This window comes from Rhea pennata, chromosome Z (assembly GCF_028389875.1).
Source record: "Rhea pennata isolate bPtePen1 chromosome Z, bPtePen1.pri, whole genome shotgun sequence".
Lineage (NCBI taxonomy): Eukaryota > Metazoa > Chordata > Aves > Rheiformes > Rheidae > Rhea > Rhea pennata.
This window is the reverse complement of record NC_084702.1, coordinates 54,408,800-54,435,978: the sequence shown is the minus strand read 5'-3', so window position 1 is coordinate 54,435,978 and position 27,179 is coordinate 54,408,800. Positions and strand designations below refer to the sequence as shown.

General features: G+C 41.3%; 3 protein-coding genes and 1 long non-coding RNA gene across 11 annotated transcripts in view; 2 read left to right on the top strand and 2 right to left on the bottom strand.

Moving 5' to 3' along the window:
• BDP1 (B double prime 1, subunit of RNA polymerase III transcription initiation factor IIIB) overlaps nt 1-4,434 on the bottom strand; it is a 51,256-nt gene extending 46,822 nt beyond the window's left edge. For 5 of the 6 annotated variants that reach the window (XM_062599774.1, XM_062599775.1, XM_062599776.1 and 2 more), the window contains exons 1-2: nt 4,247-4,434; nt 410-962 (exon numbers count right to left, since the gene is read on the bottom strand). In XM_062599774.1, the coding sequence (XP_062455758.1) occupies nt 410-962; nt 4,247-4,434 (741 nt within the window). Of the gene's footprint in view, nt 1-409; nt 963-4,246 lie in introns of those variants that run through there. The other variant, XM_062599778.1, reaches the window with a different exon arrangement.
• Nucleotides 4,435-6,448: 2,014 nt separating this feature from the next.
• SERF1B (small EDRK-rich factor 1B) lies at nt 6,449-10,371 on the top strand. The gene is made up of 3 exons (XM_062600255.1): nt 6,449-6,556; nt 8,544-8,652; nt 9,529-10,371. The coding sequence occupies exons 1-3, from the start codon at nt 6,550-6,552 to the stop codon at nt 9,599-9,601; spliced, it is 189 nt and encodes a 62-aa protein (XP_062456239.1). The 5' UTR covers nt 6,449-6,549; the 3' UTR covers nt 9,602-10,371.
• A 973-nt stretch (nt 10,372-11,344) lies between these two features.
• On the top strand, nt 11,345-17,112 carry LOC134153872 (survival motor neuron protein-like). Of its 3 annotated transcripts, none has more exons than XM_062600384.1 (9): nt 11,345-11,401; nt 11,508-11,579; nt 11,850-11,975; nt 12,261-12,434; nt 12,889-13,029; nt 14,105-14,176; nt 14,713-14,823; nt 15,739-15,824; nt 16,498-17,112. In XM_062600384.1, the coding sequence occupies exons 1-8, from the start codon at nt 11,363-11,365 to the stop codon at nt 15,793-15,795; spliced, it is 792 nt and encodes a 263-aa protein (XP_062456368.1). In that variant the 5' UTR covers nt 11,345-11,362; the 3' UTR covers nt 15,796-15,824; nt 16,498-17,112. The 3 variants fall into 3 exon arrangements, with proteins under 3 accessions (XP_062456368.1, XP_062456367.1, XP_062456369.1); XM_062600383.1 differs by having other exon boundaries at nt 12,261-12,461; XM_062600385.1 differs by lacking the exon at nt 12,261-12,434.
• Nucleotides 17,113-19,544: 2,432 nt separating this feature from the next.
• LOC134153823 (uncharacterized) lies at nt 19,545-23,543 on the bottom strand. Its single transcript, XR_009961234.1, has 3 exons — nt 23,515-23,543; nt 22,404-22,453; nt 19,545-20,608 (listed from the first exon to the last, which is right to left on the bottom strand). It is a non-coding gene; the product is annotated as an uncharacterized LOC134153823 (long non-coding RNA).
• Between the last annotated feature and the right edge of the window lie 3,636 nt (nt 23,544-27,179).

Sequence of the window (27,179 nt, the reverse complement as noted above, 5' to 3'; positions counted from 1 at the left end):
TCAGAGAACTTAGTCAATGAGTAAGTCAAAAAGATATGAGGAATTCCAAATCCCAGGCTTCTTGCAGCACAATTCCCTGTTGTATTTACCAACTGTGAAGTTATTTAAATTGGAATGCTGACCATTCTATATTAGCAGGTCTCAAGTCAAAAAGGCTTGTGGGTGTAAAAACAAAATTACGATTTTTTGTAATATAATCTGTATTATGGGGGAGCACAGTGCTACTATTGCTTATGAATCATCTAAGCCTCTACAAAGAATTCTAAGATACCACAGACTATTAGCAGTAAGTAGCTGATCACTGTCAGAAAACTCTACTGCAAAGGAGAAGCAATATATAAGATTAGGCAAATCACACTTCTCTTCCTCTGCCCTTCACATATCAGCACTGCCCACCACAGAGGCCTACCATCCGCTCTTTCTTCAGCTCTTCTTTAAGCATTTCTCTTAACTTCCGAGCTTTGAGGATCCGTTCACGGTCAGAACATATTCGTTTCTCTTTCACAGGAATAAGTTTTGTAGGTAGCTTTTCCTCTTGTGCCACTAATCTTTCTTGCGTTGGTCTCTCCTTGAGTGGGGAAGGTACATTCTTCTGCAGGGTATCATCATTTTTCTGAGCAGCTACACCCACATTTTGCTCTTTGTTGGCTGATTTTTTAAATGGGGAGAATTGTGGCACTTGCGGCACAGGTGTTTTCTTTTCGGGCAGCATGGGAGACTTTGGAGAACTTTCAACATTAGTCTTTTCTGATGTAGAGGAAACCTTCTGAAGTGAAGTACTGCCATCAGAAGCTTGAGATGCTCGCCTCTGTGGTTTTGATGATGAACGTTGTGCAGATGAAGGTCCAGCTCTGGGTTTTGCAAGATTGGGCAGAGTGGAGATCCGTTTTCTTCTCTGAGTAGGCATCTCTGCAGGCTTACTAGCTTCTCCAGCATCATTTGAGCTATCAGCCTTTTCATCTCTGGAAAATTAAAAATAATAATAACAATACTTTACAATGACAGTTTTACAACTTTTAGGATCGGTATGTATATTTATGCACCAAATAATATAAATGTAGTGCTACAGAGAAATGCAAATATATACAAGAAGCCGTATTAGAATCAGCTTGCAGCAGGCACTTCCTCCTAAACTTATCATAAAAATTGGTATATTATTTTATAAAATTAATTAATAATGTTACAAGCTGATTGACTAATAATGCTAAACTCACATGTTCCTTTTTCACCCTCACTCCATTCTTTTTGGAAGTCTCTCTTTTTTTAATCAGAGAACATCAAACACCACAGTACAATAAAGCTAATAATGCTTTGTAAACTACGCGGCATAATGTTGGTTACATATGAAAAACATTCAACAAAACTATATGCAACAAGTAGTTTTATTATTTTCAAGACTATCAACCTGAATATTCCTCTTACGTATTTGCAAGTAGATAATATTTGAGCTGTGACTGACCAAAAAACTCAGTGAAACTGGACGCTACTGTTCCATTCCCCACACTGATTACATCAAAAGTAAGCAGCCTTTTAAAAGCAACAACTTTTAACTTCCCTAGAAAGCTTTCTTACTCTGCATAAGAATTGGAAAAAATATGTAAGTTTTGAAGTAGAAGCAAAATGCCAACCACTATCCCCTTTCCAAGTCTACAAGCAACTCTAGTGCCTTGACTACCGCTCAGTAAAAATTGCAGCTGCGTTAAAACCAAGTCATAAAGGGTTTCTTAATTTTACATTTGAATTATGCCTTTTTTGTTTCTCTACATAAGAATGACCACGTCCATGGTTTATTTACCAATAATCTATTTCCAAAAATAGTCAGAAGCAAATGCCTCTGAAAGAATACAAGAAAAGTATAATGACATAGCAAATTTTTTTCAAATCCTTTCCAGCAATTGGTTATCTGTGGCTCAGGCATAGCCTAGAGATGATGTCTTTGTATTTAACACCCCCAGGAAACTTTTTGGAAAGATTTGTCCTATACATTGAGTTTATATAGATGTTGCCTTTCTGTTTGCTTTGAGTAAGATACTTGCAATTTCGATTCAATATCCTTTGCTTTTTGCTTTGCAGGAGACGGTGAAAATAATTCTTTATTCACCTTCTCCATGCCACCTCTGGTTTACAAATCTTTATCAAAGTACATTAGACTTTTGAACGGTCAAACATAATTTAGCAAGCACACTTATACTCAGAGAACTTCCTTCCTGATAATCAACAAAATCTATTCACAGCTTAGAGAAACACAAAAAAGGAAAGCAATTGACATTACAGATACAGTTCTGACAGACTTTGAGAGAATGTCTTTGGTTGGATGGAGAAAGATACATTCATGTTTGCCTTCAGTTTTCTTGCAGACCACGAAAGAAAACACATTGTGCTGTGCGCCACCAAACACTGCATTCATGAAATCAAATTGTGTGACTTCCCTCAAATCCACTCACCCAGAATATTCAGAGCCACGCTGGTAGACAGCCTTTAAAATTCATCACTGGGAGAAAGCCCTCCAGTAAGCTAATATACAGCCTACACTGTAAGCAAATCCCTGGGCCTGCTCTCTCCTATTTGATTGCTACAGGCCTTCAAAATCTCCTAGTCAACAGAAAACTCTAAAAAACAGGTTTTCAGTGAAATTTAGGGAGAGCATATGAAGGTGAGAAGACAGCCACTCCCTTGCTACATATTCCCAGGACTAAAAGTTCCCCCACGTCTCCCAGCAGTTACTATCTGAATACTACCTGCTCCTTCCAGCTAAAATCTGAAATGAGGACCCTGCCACAGCACTGCAGCCAACCACATTTCTCTTCTTAAAAAAGACATTTTTTTTCCAAACCCACACTTAGCCCTTTTCCTTACCCCACACATTTCACTGGGCTGGTAAACCAAACAAGTTTGCACATTGCTTTCAATGTGAACAACATGGACCATAAACATTTTAAGATTTATACAACTGTTCTACAAATCTTTAGATTTGTTTTGTTTGCCTGGATATTCTCTGCCTTCATTATTACCCATGAGCCTGTTACTGACACGGCAGAAGATTATTTTTCAAGCCACGTGAACAGATTCCTTAGAATACGCTCCATTTTAAAACAACATGGGAATCTAATTTTTAAACATATACTTAAGTTACACTAAAAAAATCCATTAAATTACAAATACAAAAATATTTTATAAGTCTACTGAATCAGCAGCACCACATAACTGAAAGTATCAACTGCATTACCTACATTTAAGAAAAAAGGATAACAAAAGATCCAGTACATATAAACATGTATAACACATAAAACCTTAAAATAAAGTTTGAAGGAAAAACACTGTCACAACACATTGCAAAACACATTTAAGCATAAAAGATACAATAGAAATTGGATAAAAGGGAGTATAATATTGGATAAAAGACATCACATCAGACTAGTCTGATATCTGTGATATCTGATGTCTAGACAAAGGAAAAGTTTATATTGTAAGATCTCACATTATGTCCTGAAGGACAAGTTTCAACTGGGAAAAAAAAAAAAAAAGTATTCATACAAGATGTAAATTGTAAATTCAACTAGCTAAAAAGAGAGAAGGTTGTTCTGAAATGCAATTATCTGGCTAGGGAAAGGTCCTGAGGAACCTAGGACCAATCTTACCAAGTATATCCACTACTGTGAAGATCACTTAAAAAAAAAAAAAAGTGGCAAAAAGAAAGCAAGAAAGCTTTCACATATTAATACAGGGAAAAGTGTATGGAAATGAATGCAAAAAAGGAACTACTCTAAGAACATAAAATAAAAGCCATGCAGTAATGTATGGCTAGGAATTTTTGCTATGCACTGCAAACTGGAGCTCCCGACTGCAGCTGTGTCAGTACAACATAAGATCTGGCCACCCGAGGCCCCTCCTCTGCAGTCTGAAGTTGCGTTTTATTTCACACATCTGCAATGCAACCGCAATAAAAAAGTGCGGATTTTGCTTAGGCTGCGAATGTGCCAGGTACCTAGAAGCCGTCGCCTCCGATGACAAGGCGCGCTGCCGCCCTCGCCCCGTACGCGAGGCAGCAGCGCGTCTTCCGCAGGGGCCTCGGCAAGACACAGCTGGAAAGCGAGGCGGGGCCCGACAGCAGGCAGCGCAGGAGGCCGCGCACCGCCGCGCTCCCGGCGCCCCCAGCCCGGCCGCCGCCCTCCCCGCACCCCGGCGCCGCGGCCTGCCCGGGCCGAGCGCTCCCGACGCCGGACCGCGCGGCCCCCGCGGGACTCACCTCTCGGCCCGCCGCCCGCTCGGCGGGGGCTCGGCCGCCGCTCCCGCCGCCGGCTCGGCGCTGGCGGCCGCCACCGCCGAGCCCGCGTCCAGGCCCGGACTCCCCTGCGGCTCCGGGCCCGCCGCGCCGCCGCCCCTGCCGCCGGGCCGCACGTTGGGCCGCACGCTGAGGCGGGCCCGGCGGAACATGGCGCCGCTCGCGCCGGGCACCGGCGGAGGGCGCGAGCACTGGCACGGGCAGGCGCCGGCCCGCGAGCGCGGCCAGGCAGCGCGCGGAGCTCGGCACAGCGCGCCGCCGCCGCTCACGGCATGTCACCCGCCGCCCCGCCCCGCCGCCGGCGCGCCGCACGTCATCCACGCGCGACGGCAGGGGCGCGCGGCTCCGGGGCCGGCGATGACGTCTGTCTCCCGCGCAGGAAGGCGCCGTGTGCCGCGACATGGCGGCGCTGGCGCCAGCGCGGCGGTTTCGCCGTGCGAAGAGCTTCGGGGTGGGAGACGTTATGGAGGTGGCAAACACTGGGTGTTGCCGCGGAGGCTCGGCCCGAGGGTGCAGCGTCCCTGTCGCCGCGTCTGCAGCGTGCAAGTGCTGGGCTTACTCTTTTGCTGGAATAGTACGTCTTGGGCCTGCAGTTATGTCCATATGGCACGTGCATCTTTGAGCCCAGTCCTCCAAAGGCATGCCAGTTAATCTTAGTCATGAGAATGCCCCCGTTAGCTTGGTATTGCCATATAAATAGAGTTAATTACGTTGATGTTAGATTGAGGGACCTGGAGTTCTGGCTTAAAAGTGAGGCCTGTACAGGCTGACCCTTGATCTAGGCAGAAAATAAAGTGTATAAATGCAACACCAAAACAATGCTTTCAATACCTCATTAACTCAAAAGCAATCTTTTTCCTTAATTCAAATCTCTATAAACAGACTCCCAGTCATTAGTTTTCCCCATGATAATCAAATTTAAAATAACAAGGGAAGTTCCTCAAGCTGGGAAAGTTTTCCATTGGGAGGGCTTGGACAGTGCAAAGAAAGCTCTCTAGGATTAGAAATTTACGCTTTTATTTTCAAATCCTCTCTAAATTCATGTTGTAGGGTAACACTCATCAGTAATGCAGATACAGCAAAGTGACCTTTGGAATTGCATCAGGTACTGCAGAAGGAAGACAGTATGAGAAATGAAGGAGATAAGAGACAGCCAGGAGGAAGTGTTTGCAGATGGATCGAAGAGAAGAGCGATGACAGAACAAAAGGAGAAGAAAGTGTGCAAAGCTAGAAGGAAAAAGCAAGCTGTGCTCAAAGAGAGCAGCAAAATACATCTTTTTAACTTGCTTGGTAATTTTAAGTGATGGTGATCTATAATGATTTTTTCTGCTTATTGCTTGCTCAAAAGCTGTGAAATCTCACATTATGCATAGCCATTTTGAAAATTGTTTTCCTTATTTCATATACATACATTCTCTTTTGAAATCTTGAATTCCTGGCAAGAAGAGCTGCTAACTCAAGAGGCCCATACTAGTGGTATTGCAATATCCCACTTACATGTTTTGCAAGAATAGCTAACGCTCAGCATGACAAGTCTGTGTATCATGGAGTTTTCATCAATCACTATTTTGAGATTGTTTTTCTTAAAATTTATTCCTGGGAATCCCACAACTGTGAGATGCAACATCTGCTTTCATTTACATGAGGAGTTTCAGTGAAGAACTGGAAAACATGACCTAAACATACAGAAGATCACAGAGGGGTATGTCTTATTTGACCAACTGAAATAATTTCAGTGTGCAAAGCCTTTCTTCACTCCTGGAACAGTAGTAGTCAGAAAGTTGATCCATCCCTTCTAGCTATCCCAGGGCAACGGGATGTGCGTATGGGCCTGCCTTGCTTTCTCAGATCGTCACAGCTGCAGCATTGTTCACCCTAAAGAATCGTATTTCTCTTCTTTTGCTTTTCTAGCCGCCTCTAGGAAAGGAAAGGAATCCCAGTTGTTCACAAACAGCATTTTCGCTTTCCGCCTCGGAGGGCCGGCGCAGCGAGCTGAGATGGCCGCCGCCGCGCCCCTCAGCAACCGCCGCCCCGCCCCGCGCCAGGCTCCGCCCCGCGCCAGGCTCCGCCCCTCAGCGCGCGGCGGCCGCACGCCTCCCGCCGACTGGGCGTGGCTTGGTGGCGACCCCTCGCCCGCCGTGACGTCATAGGGCGGCAGGGCGTTATAAGGCGCGCGCGCGGTGGGCGGAGCGGTAGAAGGTTCTGGTAGCTGGCGCGGCCGGTTGGAGGGAGGTGCGGCCTGGCCCGGCAAGGCGGAGAGTGTCGCCATGACCCGTGAGTGCCCAGCCGCCGGCAGGCCCGCGCTGGGGCTATGGGGCTGCCTAGGGGGCCCATAGTGGGGTGGGGTAGCGCTTTCGCCGCTCCACTGTAACGGCGCCGGGCCGGGCGCTGAGGCCAGCAGAGAGGCGCAGCCTGGGCGCGACGCCGGCAGTCGGGGGCGGGGAGGCGCGGGCGGCGGCCAGACTGTCGCTCTCGGGTCTCGCTCATGGGGGCCCTGCGTCTCCGTAGTGAAATCCCGCGGGGAGTGCGTGGGCCGCTAGGGATGAGGCTCCTGAGATCCTGCTGCTGCCTTAGGCGTAAATCAAAGATGTCCTCAGTGCCCCTGGTGTAGCTGCGTGTGGGGAGACGGGAAGATAGATGGTGGTCGGCTAGAAAAGCAGTAGTGCCTGCCTCCAGTGTTGACTGCAAATAGAGGGTATTTAAAGGGTGGTTAAATACTTCATACCTCACTGCTTAATTTGTAATTGTTGAGGCTTTGGCTAAGTACAATAGGCAAAATCATCAGCTTAGTTAAAATTAATGTTAGTATATCTCTCTCAAAATGGTGGAGACCTCAACCAAATCCAGAATATCTTGGGGTTACCTAACAGTAGCAGGGTTGCTGTTTTGTCTTCCCCTGACTATATTTGGCAATACAGAAGCTGCCTGTTATTTGAGGAAGTGTTTCTGATATCAGACTTACTTAAAATGTGTAGCTTCAAATTTGCTGTACTGCTGAAAGTGCAGAAGAACTAGATATGAAGCCGTTTGTGCTCAGATTAGACACTTGAGTTTATGGAGGAAGTGGTAGGTTTATGGTTTTGTTATTTCTCCTGTTTTGCATGATAAAATACCTATCTCTTAAGGTTAGAGGGTACAGTGTTTCCCATCTGATTACAGTAGAATGATTATATGCTTCATTTTAGGACAGCCTGGTTCAAAACAGTATCAGAAATACTAGGGGTGGAGAAAGTTGTGATATGTTGACATCCTGCATGGTCTTGTCTTCAGTGTATATATTTCCAGCGTTAAAAGCTTTGGTATCATCAGACCTGAACTAGATTTTGTATTTTCAGATACATGGTGGCAGATGGTTTCTCTTTCACTGTTAAACTCTGGTGTGGGATTTGTTCCTTTGCTGCTCAGAAAGTATGATCCTGTCCTCTAATGTAAATCCTTGTTACTGTTCTTTTGATCTTCTTCCAATAAAGATTACTGCTTGTTCCAGTTCCTGTGCTATTTGGATTTTTTTTTGATCTTTTTAAAAACTGTTCAGTCTTGGAATTTGAAGAGCAGAGACAGGTAGAACTGAAGCTGTATGTCTTAGAGCCAGACAAGGTAGGGGATTTTAAAGCATAATTGCAGCAGGAGGAGTATAATGGCCTATATGTGACCTTCATTCTCATTATGCAAAGCTGAATAGAGTTCTTGTCAGGATTGGACTGCATTCCATGGGAGACTTGAATAGTCTTGCTTGGAGCCAGGGAAGCTCATTCAGCATTCTAGGTAAAGTACTGGGGCCAAATAATCCTTGGCAGCATTTATTTGGAGGTTCAAGCTTCCTCTCAGAGGGTATTTTTGCTCTGTGTGCTTAGTCTAGTGCTGCGCAGAAGTAGCGGTCTGATCAGACAGCAAAGCTGGGTGTATAATCAGCCCAGAGGGATAATAGTCCTGGGACAAGCTTGCCTGTTCTCTGGAGAATGGTCTTCTGCCCTACAAAGGAGGGTGGAGGGTGCTGAGGGGTGTGTGTGTGTAAAAAGCCTTCTTGCTGTTAAAAGTCATTCTAAGCACTTGCTAAGGCCATGCTTAAGTGTTAAACTTACCTTTTTTATGTTGGTATTATAATACCTGTATTTTCCAAATGGCTGTTTCAGTAGCCACGTTAAACTGGGAGACAGCCTCAGTATGTATGTCCAGTAGTATCTCAAACCATGGCATGACACTTCATACTGTTTTGTATAAAGTGGAAATAAGAACATAAACTGTACAATATGTTGTGTAGGTGGGAATCAGCGTGAACTTGCCCGCCAAAAGAATCTGAAGAAGACCCAAGAGATCCACAAAGGGAAAAGGAAAGAAGATAGCTTGTCTGCTTCTCAGAGAAAACAGAGGTAAGATACAGTAATGTAGGAAGGGAAAAGGAAGAAATCTAAGTTTCTTAAAGAGAAGCTGTGCTTACAAATGAGTCACACCTGATACAATGATCAGTCTTAGTGTTTTTTTTCAGGAAGTTCTGTGGGAATCAGTCAAGACTTAATCCAAACCTTGGCTGGTATACTCTAAACACAAGCTGAATGTAAGGCCTTTGGAATTTGAATATAAAACTAAGTTGATACATGGATGGCATTGGTACTAAAAATCTACAGTTTGGGTGAAAGTTAGATCTCCATCTGTAGTAGTAACAAATTGCCAATTATAACATATAAGAGTTTGAGCCTGAATCAAATGACTTCCAAATCAAACTGGTAAAGGCTTGCTGCATAACTACTCAAATCAGCTGAACTCCTTAATGACTAAAAATGGGAAGAAAAATGGTTCAGAGAAATCCAGTGTCTCAGCCAAAATGGGATAAGTGCTTTGCTTTTGGTTCATAGTCTATTTATGTGCTAGAATATACTAGGTACAGGTTTGTATCTGATATAAAACAGCTTCAATTTTGGCAAGACCTAGAAGGTGGGGAGAATATCTCTTGTAAGCAACTTTTTTCCTGGTCCTACAGGAAAAGATTAGATCAGATATCTTCGAAGTATTGATACATTGTCCCTTATGAAACTTAGATGTTTACTAATGAAGCAACTTGCCTACAACATAGGCTTCCTCAGTGTCATAGACCAGAATATTAGAGATACTATGAGAAGTCAATTGTTTTGTACTAACACAATATACTATTTTTTTTTCTTGAAACTGGTGTTACTCAAGGGCCAGGAGAGGCTCTGTCTGGAAAAATCTTGAGCCAATATCTGAAATGTAACTTTGTTTCTTCACAGAGACTCTGAAATCATGCAGCAAAAACAAAAAGCAGCTAATGAAAGGAAGTCTCTGCAGGCAGGAGCAAAATGAACCCTCTCTACGGAGGAGACCTAATGAGAGTGCATCAATGAAACTAAAGGGCCTAGAAGATCAGACAGTTATAGAAATGGCCAACCATTAAATGGTTAAATGTTTATCTCATACTTGCAGACTTGTTCAATTTGCATTTCTTTAGAGTATTTTCAGGTTAGTGTAGGCTTAGTTATCTGATATGTTATTTCAAAACTTGTTATTTCAAAACTGACTGTACTCCTCTGCATGCATAAAAGTAATGGTACCAAGCAATAGCTTAACTCCAGCTTCTGTTGCAATTGTTGGTTTCATTTAATGGTTCCAATAATAATGAATTTCTGAATCTACAGTTAGACCAGATCTTCTGTTCTTGATTTCTTAAAGAACAAATTAATTCACAATGGAACATACTTGTAAAATGTGCTTAAACTTAAAGGTCTGAACTGTAAAGCTCATCTTAAATTATTTTTACAATAAAATGTTGCATGAAATACTGTCTAATTGAAATGGTTATGCTTGATACATTAGTTCATTTAAGAATTATCAAGAACACTTAATTATGGACAAATACAATCTGGCAGTATTAAGTCTGTACTACAGAAGATGCTTATCTAGTTAGTCTTCATTTGTGTACTTTAGCAGACTGTGAAACTATTACTTTAAGCTACAGGTTTTGAAATTAATACATTGAAGGTGTAAACAGATAGCAACACTGCTGTCACTAAAATGGCTGAAACTTGCTGCTTCCTCAAACTCACCTGAAGAATAAAACTTAAGCAGGTACTGCATTTTTCACTTGCACTGTGGACAGGTTGACTGCTTGAGCATATTGTGTACTGAGGTAAGCTGCTTTAAGTATCTTGAAGGGGGAAGGAGGTTTGAATCTCGGCTACTGCTTGAATGAACTCTCCTGGACCTAAGTGCACTTACTGTTTACAGACCTGATGCAGTTTCAGGGAACATGCAACTAGTTCTGCCAGTGCAGTACCTGCAGTTGGTAAGAGACTTAAGCAGTTCTTGTTGGTTGCTCTTAATTGGCTCAGTCTTGGATTGTGCTCTCATGTTGTTGGGCTTTTCTGAAGTAGCTTTCAAGGATGTAAGTCCACAGCATCTGCAATAGCACTTACACAAGTTCATCTAGTTCTTTAAGAAAGTGCAGTACATTCTGGTTTAACCACTGTTAAAATTGAAATTAAGCACTTACTGATGTGCTGCTGCTTTAGTGTCTCAGATCCAGAGTATTTATGGACTGCACTGTGGTTAAAAATACAGTATTAAGACCAGCTCCTGTGACTTCATGCAGTGCTTCGTTTGCTAACCCTAAGGCATATCCAAGGCAGACCCTGTGGCTCTGGGTCCTGGTAGCCTGGACTGTGGTGACTAGGAGCCGTGCTGCTGTTGCGGGGCTGGGGGCAAGGCAGCCTGCTCTCAGCCCAGGCTGTCGGGCAGGGGCAGCCACTGCTCCCTCTCAGGCGCTCACCGGCCGGTCCTGAGAGGGGCCAAAGCGGTGAAGTTCAGGGTTCCTGGGCGTCTTGGCGGCATCGTCTGGTGCGGGCGAGTGTACGACGCAGCTGCCGGAAGTCAGATGCCGCCGGCAAGCGAGGTGGGTGTCTGGGTTTGCCGCGGGGGGCAGAGGCAGCCTCGGTGCCGGGCTCCTGCCTGCAAGAGGGGGCTGGGGCCGCGCGCGCGGCCCCCCCCGCGCCGGGGGCGCGCGGCCGCCGCAGGAAGCGGCGTGCGCCGCGCGTGCGCAGTGGCGGCCGCGCCGCGCCGGGCCTGGCTATGGCGGACGCGGTGCTGTTCCGGCGCGGCGCCGGGCAGGTGGGGCAGGGGCGAGGGAGGGCGGCGCGCGTGGGCTCGGCGTGGGGGGGATGGGGGGCGGCGGCGCGCGTGGGCGCGGCGGTAAAGCGGGCTGTGGCCTCCGCAGAGCGACGACTCAGACATGTGGGACGACACGGCGCTGATCAAGGCGTACGACAAGGCGGTGGCCTCCTTCAAGGTGAGGCGGCGGCGCGGTGCCCGTGGCCACGCGCGAGCTTCTGTGCCGACCTCGCGTGGGGGAAAAAAAGAAAAAAAACCAAAGTTGAGCGAATTACCTGCGGGGGGGGGGGGGACACGCGCGTGCGGCGTGGCGGAGGCCTCGGGGCGCCTTGCGGCGTGGGGAAGCGCGTTGGGGCCCGCCGGCTGCCGCCTGAGCTGCGCGGTAGCGCCGGGCCGTCGCCGCGGGGCGGGAGGCGGCTCGCTGACGCCGCTTTTCTCTCTCCTGAAGAACGCTTTAAAGAACGGGGAGTGTTCAGAGCCCGCGGAGAAGCAGGAGCAGTGCTCGGGGACGAAGAGGAAAAACAACAAGAAAAACCGGAGCAGAAAGAAAAGCAACACGCTGCCATCAAAACAGGTCACCCCGGCTGTAAACTCAAATGTCTCGTACTGCGTGTTTGTTCCTGGCTGTACTAAACAGTAGCTTTTTCTTCATCCTGAAAACGTGGGTGTGATAATGCTTTAGATCTTGTTTATCATCGGAAGCTGTTATATTGAGCACTTCAACTAAATATCATGGAAAAATCTTTCTGGGTGAGAGGCAGATTTCTCGAGGTTGGGGACAAAAGTTGTTTTCAACAAGGCATCTTTTTCGGTGATCGTTGATACAGGTTCTCACCTGCCTCTCTCGCTTCTGTTCCAGTGGAAAGTTGGTGACAGCTGTAATGCTGTTTGGTCTGAGGATGGCAATGTGTACCTAGCGACTATTGCCTCAATTAATCAGAAGAGAGGGACATGCGTTGTTATTTACACTGGATATGGAAATAAGGAAGAGCAGAACCTGTCTGATCTACTTCCTCCAGCCAGCGATGAAACAGTAAATGAGATGGGGAATTCTGGGGAGGTGAGAGGACACTTTTTTGTTCCACTGAGAAGGAAAGAGAATGCAGGAGAATCAGCTTTTTCAATATTTCTGCTACCCTGCAGTGGTGAGAGAGGGTGTGTGAGAATCAAAACACATTTCTGTTGTGAAAGGACACAAACTAACAGAGAGAATGAAAGTATCTGCTTAAAGTCAACATGGATGAAAGGGAGGGGGTAGTGACGAAATCTGTAAGTGAAAGATAACATGACTAAAATGATGAGCAAGGAAGACAGTAAGATTATCCGATACCTCTGAGTGGCCTAGAGACTGACAGTAGAACTGAGAGGGTAGAGAGAGAGAGAAGAGAGGATGTGGACAGGGCTTTCCAAGTACGATTTTACACTGAAACTACTTGCTATAGACTCCTGTTTAATGCATATAATAAAAATATGCCTTGGTCTTCTAGAATGAAAATGAGACTCAGTATTCAACGGATGAAAGTGAAAAATCATCCCAGTCACCTCGGAACAAAAACTGCACAAAAGCTAGATTCTCTCCTCGAAACTTACGTTTTCCCATACCCCATGCAGCTCCAGGCCTGGGAAAGGTAAGCTCAGCCTTATGAGAAATAATTCTTATACCACTGTTAAATCTACTGTCTCAATCTTGAGACAATAGGATGACATTTAGCACTGAGACTTCCTTACAAAATCCAGTTAACTTATATACTTATTATGTTTATTAGAACCTACAAGTACAGAATTTCCTAGTATCTGGCCATGGTGTAGACCTTTTGCAGAGTAGCTGTCTAGTGAGAAAGCATTTTTTCTAGCTAATACTTGCTTTGCAATTGCCTTGTGCATGTTTTTTTTTTTTTTTTTTTTTTTTTTTTTTTTTTTATCTTAACCTTAAAATGTAACTTAAAGGAGGAGCTTTGTGCCTTGGACCATGATGGTCCTGTTAGTGATCGTACTGTGGATGCTTTAAAACTGCACATTTACAAGCCAGTTCAAACATCTCACTACTATACATGAAATTGTAGGCAGTGAAAGTGATGTCCCGATGGCACAGAATGTAGCTGTCAGCTGTAGCTTCTCTGTTGACTCACCAGGGCTGGGGTTCTGCTCTTCAGTATTCATTTTGCATAGAGGTCTAAACAATAGTGCAGCTAAGCATTGCATTTTGTGTTCTAAATACTGCCATTTGTGCCAGATTTCAATGTAAGGCTTTCTTTTGTTTCTCTTACATGTAACAGTTTTGTGTCTGTGCTCATATTAAGGAAATATGCACATGAGCATAATGGAAATGGCACGTTCCGTGTTTAAACATACAAGTAAATTTAGTCAGCATGTGTCCCCAACCACAAAGGAGTGGAAGAATTATCTGCCAGTGGAGAATATAAGTTTCTTCACGTGAGAGTACAACCACAGACTTCTATTTAGAAAACAAAAGCACTTAAATTAAATAGTACCGTTTCAGTTCCTTGACCTCCAATGACATAAGTAATGTAAGTTACACTTCTCTAGTCATGGGATGCTGTTCTGAAATAAAGAGCTACTGTGTGTTCTTATTGTGATGTGTTGCTTGCAGGTAGGGTTTGTGAATTGTTTCAAATAATTCTCTTAAAAACCTAATGCCTTAAATTTCTTTTTAACTTGCACTATTTGATTATTTCAATGTAGCCTGGACCAAAATTCAATGCACCTCCGCCATTTTTATCATGCTGGCCCCCACCCTTCCCAACAGGACCACCGGTAAGTGATAGTAGAGTGAGGAGAAAATGCCAGATGGCTTGGTGTTCTCGTTTTCTAACAGAATGTGCTGGTGACTGTGTTCGTAGAACATGTTTATTAGAGTGTATTATTTTCTGGGTATTGTCCATGCAATCGTCATAAGATCACAAGAATCTGATGTGTAAGGCATGGTGTGTATTCATTTTTTGTGACAGGAAAGCTCTTGGTCAGAATATTAAGAGAAAAATTATTTCCATGAAGAGAAATAAATTCTCAATTGGGTTGTGTGCCTTTCAGTTGATTAACAGCGTTTCACTGATACAGGCAAATATTTTTCCTAAATAAAACTTGATGTGAAGAGTCAAGCTATAGGAACCCTATTTCTCTCAGGCTTTGGCAATGAAATGCTTTCAGAAAACATCGACTCTTATTTGACTGCCTTTTAAAGAATGTTTTCAGGATATATTCTTGTTTTTCAGTTTTGTGTTGATCATTTAGAATTGTTTGCTATCTAATCCAATACACACAACTCACAATTTTTTTTTGTGATTTCTTAGCTGATTCCTCCTCCACCACCTATGGGGCCAGACTCTCCTGAGGACGATGAAGCGTTGGGGAGTATGCTGATAGCCTGGTACATGAGTGGTTATCACACCGGGTATTACCTGGTATGTGCTACTTCTGTTTTGAAATGTCTTTGTAATCTTCCTCTGGTGGTGCTACTGCTGTTTTCAGCAAAAAGTAAATGAGGAAACTTGTTTTCTGGCCCTCTTATTCTAACATGATAGCTAGATTTAAGGGCAAATATTCTCATCTTTGAGTAGCAGAAGATACTTGTCTGCTTAAGTCACACAGGTATGTACAGTCAGTGTGTTGGTTTAGGTCTTTGTTCCACAGCAAGGTGGCCTGGTAGGCCCTGGTAGAGCCACTGTGACCACCCAAAAACAAGTTCTGTTTTTCTGGACAGATGGGGTAAATCTGAATATTATATTATTCAACAGTTTTTTATGGATTTTCTTTGAGTATTGGTGGTAGTATATAATGCTTAGAATTAGATTTGGGCTTTTTGAAAAGACTTCATTCTTTAGTAATTGTTTCGGGCAATTGTGCAGGTCCAGCATGAGCTGTCAGTATAGCTGTGAAAAATCTATGACAGAGGATTGATTTCTGTTTTCTTTGTATTCTTTTTAAGGAAGAAAATTACAGAAGGAATTCAGCTGTTAGCATGGGGAGTTTGGGGAATGGGGCAGTGGCTGTATAAGATACTTTCAAAACACTAACTTTGGAATTTCTTGCCACAGATTATGTAACTGAATTTCTTTAATTTACTTTTAATTAAAACACTAAATACTGATCTGAAATAAATAATTGTGGAGAGACACTGATTATGATGAAGGCATACAGTTTGGCATCTGTCCTTTTTAATCTTCCAGTTCTGATGTCCCTAAGGAATTAAAAGCTATTCTTGCTTTGTAAATAACTAAAATAATAATAATAATAATCCTAAAATGTTTTAATTCTGTGACTTAAGTGTTTACTTTTATGTTAGTAAAAGCTGGATTTTGTTAAATTGTGTCCTGCAGGGTTTAAAGCAGAGTCGAATGGAAGCTGCCCTACAGAGAGAACCCCATCCTAAATAACTGAATATCCATCACTGTCTTGAAGGACTGTAAGTAATGTAATTTTTTGCTAAACAAAGATACACTGTTAGCTGAGAAATTTTTTTGAAATCAGTTTGTGTCACGAGCTCTTGGAGAGCTTGACATGCATGGAAATGCTTTGGGCTCCAAGAATTCCCACTGCTCTCATGCCTCAGTTTCTGCCAGTATTGATCCCTTCTTGCGTAGCAGCAATGGAATAGTATTTTCCTGGTAGGAGAGAAAGAAAGAATTTTCTAATTCTGATGAGAAAGTTAATTACTGCATCTCTCTACATCAGACTTAGCAGCTGACTTAAATTAAGATAGCTACTTCAACTGCTTATGAGCAATTTTAAGAATAAGCTGTTAAATGCAGTTTTCACAGCTATGTAAACATCTTCAGAAAAAAAGTATTTTTTTTTATGAAGAAGGATGTCTAGTTAAGTTTTGTTCTCAGGATAAGATCACATTTTATTTTTATATACTGTTGAATTATTCCTTGCTCGTTACTCTTGTGCCTGTGCTTTTATCTGAAATTATTTGTTTAGAACGCTCTAATAGTGTTCCTTACAGAACAAAAGTATATTCTATCATGTACTTTTTCTGAGTTTGACAAGCATCTCATTGCTGTGCATATGAGTTATTCATCTTTAAAGAAAAGAAATCCACATGTACTGACTTAAATTTTGTTTCTCTTTTAAAGCCGGGTACAAATCTCTCCCACGGAGAGGGGTATATCACTTGTGAACTGGTTGATGGTGAAGATCAGAATTTTATCAAGACAACATCAACGTTTTGTTAGTAGTGATAACTAGTAGACAAATTACTGGAGACTAGTAATTACGTGTACATTGAAACAAGCTATTTTAAAGACATCCAGTCAAACATGTATTTAGTAAGCACTGCAGCAATAAAATGCTCTTTACTTCTTGAAACAGTTTTAAGCCTAATGTGAATTAAAAAAAAAAAAAACTACTTGATAGGTTTTTTTTCATCCCTCTGTTTAACACCTCTTGTAACTATTTTTCTTGTATTCCTTAGACTTTTGATCTGAATTTTTTCATCTGAATTACAATCCCAGAGCTTTTCAGTAGAACAGACAAGTACGGTATTTTCTGCCAGGACACAGTGAGGGCAGCAATGTATCGTATTGTAGCCACTGATGGCAATGACCTAGAAAATAGTATACCACTATAGTAAGAGAGATACCTACTTTTATGGTTAGGCTCAGAATCTTGAATGATAGCTGAACTCAAAAAGGGTTTTTGTTGTTGTTGTTTCACATGCCTGTGAATAAAGTTTACTTTCAAACTTTGAATTTAGGTGTGGTTTTGTTTCTTTGATTGTTTTTTAGTTTCCATAAGTCTATCTGCTATACAAGTTGCTGAAATATTCCAGCAAGTTTTTGCTATATGGCCTTCTTAATTTCTCCTGTGGTACCATACTAAAACCAACATAGAAAAATCATGCATTGGAAAGGTCATAGAAAGTATGAATTTATACGTCAGCCCTTTCAGTCTTAACTCTTGTAGAATGAAGGCTGCAGCTACAAAACTAGACAGTGATTTAGTTAGTGCCAGCAGTTTGCATTTCAGGTAAATCAGCCAAATACAGGCCTGAATTCTGCTGTATTCGGTTCCTTTCCCTGTGGTTGTGAATCTCAGAATAGTTTTCCTACAACTGAGTAAAAAGACAAAGGCTGACTGGAGTCTTAACTAAGCCACATTGAAGGCTTTTCTTTCATTGCCTAGCCAAAGTAAAGTAAGACTACTCTGCTTGCAGTGATGCAAAGGTTTTAAGTCAACAGTTCAGCAACAGTTATTTAGCAGTTCTAGCAATTACTAAAGGGGCATAAACTGCCATGTCCCTCTATAAACTAGATATTTGGCACTGAGTTACAGAAAGTCACCTTCACCAGTTTTGAGAACTAGTGAAATATATGGTATCTAATATTATTTTTAATGCCATCTATAAATGGGCTTATAATTTTTATTTCATGATTAAGAATCACATAATCATTTGTTGCAAGCAAAACAAAATAGGAAAAATACTTTAAATAGGCTTTAATCAAAATTGTACAAGTTAAGGAAGCTTCATTTTCCATAGAAGATATCACTTAGGTACAATCTATATTTGTAAAGCAAGTCAAGTTTCCCAACATTAATCCTGTCTTTTCTTCTGTGATCCTTTTACATTTCCTTAACACTGCTGTAGAAAAGACTGGCATATTTCATCTTGGTTAGAATTTTATAGTATCTGTTTATTTTCAATGCAGGTGTGTAACTCATAACACAGGGGGGAAAAATGATTTCCAAATTTTCCAGTCTTGAATACTTGGTGAAAATGGCAAGAGCCACTGCCAGAATAATTTTAAACTGCTGGACTGGGGGTGCTGCTCTTTCATTGTATCAAACATTTTAAGGTCCTTTGCATCAAGCAGCCACCCCCAGCATTCTTATTGTCACAAGGCCAGGCAGTCCAGAAACACACTGGACAAAAGATGTCACTATTGGTGCACTAGCTTTGATCTGATGCATGAACATACAACTGATACTCAGATCTTTTAAATTTGGTGTGTTATTCAGTGTTTACTGACACAGATGTCAGTACATATTTAAAGACACGCCAAACCCATCTGAAAAATGAACACAGATAAAATGAAGCTGAGACAATATCATACGTGAAAAAAGAACAAAATTGTTGCTAGTAGGCTGAAAAAGCAGAACTCTGCTCCGTTTCTGCTTAGCTAGCCAATAGTCATGTATTAATGTTAATTAAGCATTTTACAACTCAGATTGAGGAGAACTGATAAAATAGAGGAGATTTTAGCAGATATATTTATGCCTCAACTAATAGAATAAGGCATCTGTATGTTTAAGAGTATTTCAGTAGTACCACTCTGACAGAGCAAACCAGATGGAGTGCCAGCTTATGCAACTGCTTAAGGACCCACCAAAACAAAAGGAATTACTAAATGCCAGAAAAAAAAAATCATTCTCTTGGTCCCCTGTAAAAGATGCAAATAATACATCCTATGCTTAAGAAGTTTTCATTTCTGCAACATCTACTTGAAATTTTTTGAGTAACTGGCATGACTTAGACCTTCTCCTGAGTTTCTGAAACTGCCAGTGGTATGTCAGACACCCGCTCAGCTTCATATAGATGCAAAATGCTAAGTTTAATTTCTTACATGCCCAAATCTCACCATATATGCTTTTAATTTTTGCCTTATGGTCAGTCTGTTTATGCAATTGGACTGTCATCAAGTCACTGTAGTATACTAAAATATGTATGTCAAGAATAAAAGTAGATGGTATGACAGGCTTAGCATTTGGTTATGCAAGAAGGCATTTTCCCTAGTCTATGTATAAAATGGTATTTGGAAGATTTTACTAAATTTAACTTCAAGAAATATTTTAGTAACACAGTTTTAACAAACTGCATATAACTGGTGAGAGCAAAGATAATATAGCTAACAACTAAGTCAAAAAGCTTGATTCTAAGTCAGACATTTTTACACTGAATTACTTTTCTTTTAACATCTTACACATTTCATGAAAGACAAGGAACTAAGGCATTTGAAAAGAGGTTTCAAACTGATGAAGTCTAATATATAAATAGTATGAATATATCTGGGTGAGCAAGAAATATTTTGGGCTTTACATAAACCAAACAGGAAGAAATCATATCCATTAAAAGGACAAATATTTTTGTCAATTGAAACAAATAAATTGTTTCAATATGCACAAACTGAATATTTATTTATCCTGAAGTAGCATCTTCCCTGCTTGGAAGTGTTGTTTCATATACTTGATGTTCTCTCCTTCAACTCACCTACTTCCAACAGGCTGTCGTCATCCAGAGATACAGTAAATGAGAACCATCTGAGATGCAGCAGATGTATACACTGCTGAATAATCAGTTTGGCTGCAGATGTTATCCCTTTCCCTGAGGGAAGGATGGGCACCTCCAGGTTGAAAAGAAAACCTAAATTACAAGATGCAGAGAGAGGAAGAAGTTCTTTCCCGTTAAGATTAACAAAAATCCATATTCCAAAATCTCTGGCAATGTCAGTTAGCGATGGTAGCATGGCCAAGGAAGAAGTTTAAGTTATGAACACTATGTAACTATGTGCATTCTTTCAGCAGTTCCCCCCCACACACACACACTATTGTGGCAAGGGTGCATTCATTCTTTAATCTGATAGCTTGAAAAAGTCATCAGCAGAAAAGGCAGGATTATTTCTCCAGAAAGGCTGTGAGAAGTCTTGTGAGTCTCCTAAAGATGAAAGAGATCTTCCATGCTGCTAACTCAAAGGATAGTTAGGGAAAAAGAAAGAATCACGATAATCCCCTCTTCCCAAAATGCAAGTCCTCAGCCTATTTCTGTTCCCCGTAAACATGGTTTTGAAGGGAGATTATTTTTTTTCAGATCAAACATCTTAGTTTTCAGAGGTGCTGAATACTTGATTCCACAGTTTAGGACAGCCATCCATCTCGCTCCACTCATCCATCTCAGAAGGACATGGATGCATGTCCTTCATTCAAGTCCTTCACAAACTGTGTTTTGCAATACCTGATTTCACATTTTAGTTTCAGCTACTCAGTATCTCAAAATTGTATTTAAGCTATTGAAGTCACTTAATCCTATTTCCAAAAGGATTTGAAACAAAATAATTCTGTCAATGTAACAAATGAAATCAGCAGAAAAGGAAGATACATAAAACCCAACGATTTCAGAAGCTTCTTTGTCTTCCAGAAATTGACTGTTAAGATCCAACATTTTGAGACACACGAAACTGGGCAGAGCAGCCACTAGGAGAAAAGAAAAAAAGTCTGTATCATTATAATTGCAACGTACAATTAGTAGTTTCTTTAAACTCCTAAGATTTAACAAATTATTTTTTTATATTAAATAGTTGTCCTACCTAAAAGAAAGCAAATGGTTAAAGAACTTAAAGAAAGTAAGTGTCGGTCTCTCAAAAATGTCCCAGTTAATTTGATTTCTGTTAATTTCTTGCATGAAGAAATTGCAGCCAGAAGGGATTCAGAATCAAAGTAGCTACAGTAGCTCAGGTGAAAAACAGAGAGGTCTTGGAAACTTTCAGTAAATTCAGCTACAAAACAAAGGGTTGTAACGCTGAAGGTTCATTGTACAGTGAATAAAGAATCAATAAATCAAGAAGCTCCACCTCTGAACTATACTACAGAAGGTCAAATTAAACTTGATCTAAACATCCTTTCTGAACCCCCTCTAGCTTCCCGTAGAGCCACTGAGACTCTCTGCACCATGCTCTCTAAAGCGATGGTTCTGCCAGGGATTCTAAGTTCTGTCTCAGACCATCATTTCTGAACAGGGCCAACTATATTGTGGATACAGTTACCATGGGTACAGACAAACTAGACAATCCATTCCAAATAATGTTGTGTGGACAATATTTTGGTGTTTCTGAATGGCTGAAATAAAGAAAATGTACTCTTACATCTGTATCACAAATGGGTATGCAGTGCATGCACCGTCAAACTATCCCAGGGTAATTTGTTACTTAAATAAAGCATTACCATTTTAATTTTTTTTATATTCAACAGCTCAGTGTACCCCAGAAATGCTCACTGCCTCTCTGTGCATTCACTAAGAGACGGCACCAGAGAGCTCCTTTTCTGAAGAATTTCAGAAAAGACAGGGTACCATAAACTGGCAGCTAGGACTTCTAACCACAAGCAGCCAGGAGTCACTGAGCACAAAAAGCGACATACACATTGGTGAGTTCATAGCATGAACAAATATCTTCATTAATATGCTGGAAACTATCATTTGCATCGTTCCCTCCACTATTTCAGTATCACGAGGTTTAAAACTATTATGCTTTCCAATACTGAACTTGTATTTTTATTGCCTTCAAAAATAACAAATTGTCTGTATTGAATACATATATCCAGATAATCTGGGCATTTCCAGGAGGTAGTAACTAACCATATTGCCTTTACAGAAGGTTGCTAAGGAAAGCCTCTGGGCAGTACCACTATAACAAATTTACTTTTGAGTTATCAGCTCTATGCTTGGATATCAGTGCTGTTATGCAGCAACTTGGTGCAAGCTCATTGTGTATGATTTCTTCCCTCAGAAATCTACACATTTAGATCAGTAAAACCATTGCCTAGAAAAGACCACACTATTTGGAAAAAAAAGTAGCAAAACACAACAAAAAGTTATTCCAGCTTAGTCTCTTTTGTATTCAAAAGCATGTGTATATAATATGTAATAAGCAATTGATACATATTTGCAGTTTTCCCAAACATAAATGAAAAGATACACCATATTATAATAAAGTAATTTAGTTTGCGTACACACGCCCTGTCTGCACAGAGGTGACTTTCACTTACAAAGGGGCTAGTTTATACTCTAGTTACTAAAGCTAGCGGTAGCTGACAGATTCCCTACTGTTTGTTGTCCCACGGCAAACCATATATCCTAACTTGGTCCTTATTTCAATTAAAATCTTGTCCGATTAAGGTCCAAATCCAGAAGATCTTAAACAAGCCTCTCAAACTAAAATGTAAATATTCAATACAGTAATTCTTTCAATGAGTGAGGCTGCATCAAACTTACCAGCTGCTACCAGTTGTTTTCTCTTCTAGATTTGCTTTACAGGAAGTTTGCTAAAATAAAAAATAAATCCAGTTATAACCCCTTAAATAATTATTCCGTTTACTCAGGTACCAGCAAGCACCAGCAGCTACAAAGGCAATTTGTAACACGGGCAGTAACAGCTCTGTATTTTCCAACACTCCTCTGCTCCACATAGACACTAGCAAAATTATTTTACTCCTCCCAGAAGTCGGATCTCAGTCACAACGCCTTCAGCTGTAAGACACAAAGCCCAGGCCTTCTTTCGGACCTCCTGTATCCTCTGCAACACTCCCTCCCTGTGACCCTGACTGTCAGCTTCTCCCACCCCAGGGCTTAGCTGCCTGTCGAGCAAAGACCCAAGGTCTAGCTCCGATAGTGACACAGCTGCATAACCTTGACTCAGATTGCTGGGAGAAAGCTAAGCCAAGAAAGCCAAGAAAGGTAACGTTACGGACAGAAGGAGCAACTGGTGGGATTCTGTCATCTGCCTGCCCCGCAAACACACTCTGTTTGCCTGATCAGGGTGGTGAATGTGCTGATGCTCAGCCTAATAACTCATTACACCCTTATAGCTCATTACATCCCATCTTTCACACGTGTTAGCCGATACAAAATTGCTTTGTACTTTTGTGTACAGCCTGCTCACAGAGCTTCCTTATACCTGAGTAAAGATACCTGAATAAATCACTCCAAAAGAGAAGCTGTAAAGTCCTATAATAGTGCCTCCTATGTAAACCCTCTCCACTAGTTTCCTGAAGCCCCACAGATTGGGACCTACCTCTACCTCCTACTCTTATGCCTTTCACCAGCATCTCTTCTACGGCTCCTTAAGAGCTCCGTGGTTCCTGCAGCGTTCAGCCTCTCCCTCCATCCCCGGCTGCACTACTATTGCCAGGCTACCAACAGGGCTGCCTCCGGGCCTCGGAGCTGTTGCGCACCTAACGATTTGCCGCTAATGGATGACTGCTGTTAATCACTGAAGAACAGACTGCGCCAGTAGCTGCTCTGGACACTTGCTACACAGCTCAAGTCGATGCCCACACCCAGGCAGCCACTGTCTGGAGATACATGTTCACACTCTGCCACATACCTGAGCCACAGGGTTTAAGCAACTTTTCCCAGACAGATGCGAGCTGCTGCCACACTGGTACAGGTCTCACACCACACAGGCATTCAGGAGCCCCTGAAACGGAGTGCATTCAAAACGTTTGCCCTGGACAAAGAACTGCAGAAAGATGCTTTTGCTGCCGATTCTCACTTTCTCACTCACTCACGCTCAAAGTGTATTGCAACCCTGTTTAACGCAAAACCTTGTGTTAACACAAACCTGAGCACCATACATCCCTTTCTACGCAATAAGAATAGTCTGCAAAGGTAACAGGGATGGAGCTAAGTTTTATTAAATCTTTTTTTTCTCCAAAGAGAAAGAAATCACTGAAATGAAATCACCTCAGTGAACAACACGATAGAATCATTGTGGCTTACGTCAGCTTCAAAGAGAGGAGGAGACCCTCACTTTTCATTGCTGTGTCAAGCCTACTGCAGAGACTGCTGACCTGGGAGATTCACTGTAACCAGAACTACCATTCACAAACTGAAAGCACGCAACTGTTCGACTAATAGCAAATAGTGGAGACAAACCACTTGTACAAACCTGTGCAGACTGTAATGTTAACTGGCTCTCTGGTTGCTCTTCCAGGAACTTTCTGAGTATTTCTGAGCACTTGGAACTAAAATAAAATTTTAAAAAGATGCAGTGTTTAGCACAATGCACTATTTCATTTGCTTACAGTGGGCATAAATCGGAACTATTTCATGAATTTTCACCATACTTCAGTGTTTAAAAAAAAACTTCCGTGAACAAAAAGAATTTTCACTAGGCCACAATATCCTATACATAAACCATGCAGTAGCTATTTAGATATTACAGTAATACACAACAGTATTTGTTTATTACAGTAATAAAAAACAAACAAACAAATTTATGTCAAATTTAATTGCACAGCAGGAAATTTTCTTAAGACATTATGTCACTCACTTGGGGAACTATTTTGCATGTTCTGCCACAGGATCATCATCATCTTTCCATTTCTCTAAGCAACCTGCACAGTTGAAACACTTCACCCTATCACTTCCTCCTGCAATGAATACATGACACTTGTCAAAAATGATCATGTGTATCATTTTTTCCTCTTTAACATGCCAGCAGTGTAACAACCACAACAATGATTATTTCACCAGTTTACACTGATAGCCTCCATCTACTAATGGAATCAGTAGCGTTTAAAATCAGAAATAACAACAATTAAATCAAGGGAAAAAAATCTCACAGAATCGAGAGACTCCATTGGACAGGTGAGGAACGTAACATACCTTTTATTTTTTTCCCAGAATTATGATGATGGAGCCTCTTTCCTTCTAGCTCCAAAACAAATGCAAAAAAAAAAAAAAAAAAAAAAAAAAAGCTTATGCAGAAACAGACGGAGGTCTCTAGACTCCAGTAATTTTTTCAGACAGTGGCTAAACACACAATAACCCTGAGGTTTCACTGCTTTGCACTGACACTAGCCAGATTGCTGCTGACTACATCAGAAGCATGTAAAACTACAGAAAGAAGTTCTTCCTCTTTTCTTCCCTTTTACTTCTGATAGAAGCATGAAGAAAGGGCAGGAGCCCTGGATGGGTGAGACAGCTGAAGGAACACAGCCACAGGTGCAGCAAGTCAAGGTCCCAGCTCAGGGAAGAAGAGTCCAGTCAACTTCCTTTATCCTCAAAGATGTTCAAGATGGGGTCACCTCTGTAACGAGAGACATTTCATAAGGGGGAAAGCTTCGGTCTACTATCAGACTCTTCAAAAGAAAAAAAAAAAAAAAAAAGGCAGAACTAGTTTACAAATCTATCTGTCAGGCTCACAGCAAAGCAAAAATATCACAACAAAAATGTATCTTACAGAGAACTATAAATGTATATTATCAGTTTACACCACAGATAAGAATCTTTGTTTTTCTTTCAAAACCTTCAGGTTTCAGTTATTTGTCTCTCTCTCTCTCTCTCTCTCACACACAGGTATTGAAAGTCAGAAGCAAAGTCTAATTTGCCTGTCTTCAAGTCCCAGATAGATCTGCCATTAAAAAAAAAAAAAAAAAAAGATTGCAGATTACCACCACTACAATGAATCCACAGTAACTTTGAATATACTTTTTTATTTCCTCACTAGATTTCTTACTTTGAAGGAATTCACACCTAAAAAATAACAAAACAACTATTAATTCTAAACATTAATTCCAATTAAAATGCTGAGAGCAATGCTTCAGTTATTAAAAAGTACATACCCAGGGTTTTCACATCAGAAAGATAATGAAAAAAAGGGCAAATTTACATATTTGCTTTGATGCTCACTGCAGAGTAATTCAGGGCGGGTCTCACCATCTAAACCAGGGAGGAATGGGGTGAGGCGGGGAGAGGAATTCCCCCATGTAGAAACTACTCTGAGGTTCCGCAAATGTAAGGAGGAAGAATCATATATGTTTCCCTTTCTTACTCTTTCCTAGGTGTTGGCTTACTGTCACTGTTGGAAATTAGTCAGATTACTTCAGTCTCAACTAATACAGCCATTCTTACACTTTTATGATTTTTTTGTTTGAAAAAAAAAAATGCTTCTTGTTTTAATCAATGTTGAAACAGAAGTACGAAGTCACTGCAGGATCAGTAGTCCTGGAGTCTCAGGAAAATCATCTGAGCAGCTTAAGGCCTTAGCTGTACTAGGGGAGGGGTGATGCCTCTAAATATCATCAGTCAATACGAACTGAAATTGCTGAAATGAACCAAGGGCAACGAAATCAAGCGATCTGCCATGGACAATTTGTAAGCAAGTGAGTGTTTAATAAAGGTTTTGCCCTTGCCAGTGCTGCCATTTGGGGGAGGGGGGAACAAAAAATCAGAATTTACACACTAATAAAAAAAAAAAATCCAGAAGCTACAAATGTTGCATCCATTTAAATATTGTAAACAGACCTGCACTGTTTCATAAATGAAAACAGAAATTCTTCCAAGCATACTTTCCAATTACCTGAAAAGAAAAATCCAGCTCTGGCAAGCAAAGCAGGCTGTGTTCCTCCGGCATAGAACTGCCACCCACCAAAGGACTGAAGTCTTGCTTCCTCATTGTATCTGTATATATGCAGAGTTCTTCTCCAAATACTGAAGATGTATGTCACACTTTAAAATGTTACCCACCTCTTGGCCAAGAACAAATTCACATGTGGGATGAAATCTGTGTTGTTCACATGGGAAACATCTAACTTTCATGGCAAACAAAACCAATCCAACGCAGAAACACTGCACATTGGATTCAACATTCATGATAAAAGCCAGCAGCTACCATTTCTGTCTGAGACCATGAGTAAGATTTACAGGACAAAAAAGATTTTAATCTATTGTGTTCACTTCTCATAGTAGGGTTATAACTGCCTTGCAGCTGATCACGGATTTGTTGGAATTCTGCCTCCATTTTTTTTGCTGTCTTGTGAAAATCCAAGTTTAGATGAGAAAAATCAGCATGCAATAGAGAACGATTCAGCTCAAATATTTTATCATCATCCATCTCCACTGTAGGGTTCTCTTTAGCAGACATTTTTCTGAAAAAAAAAAAACAAAAAAAAAAAACCAAAGACGACTACCATATTATATTACCTGCATCTTCTAGATATCATTCACTCATCATTTCTATTAAATTATCATTTCTCCAAGTTATAA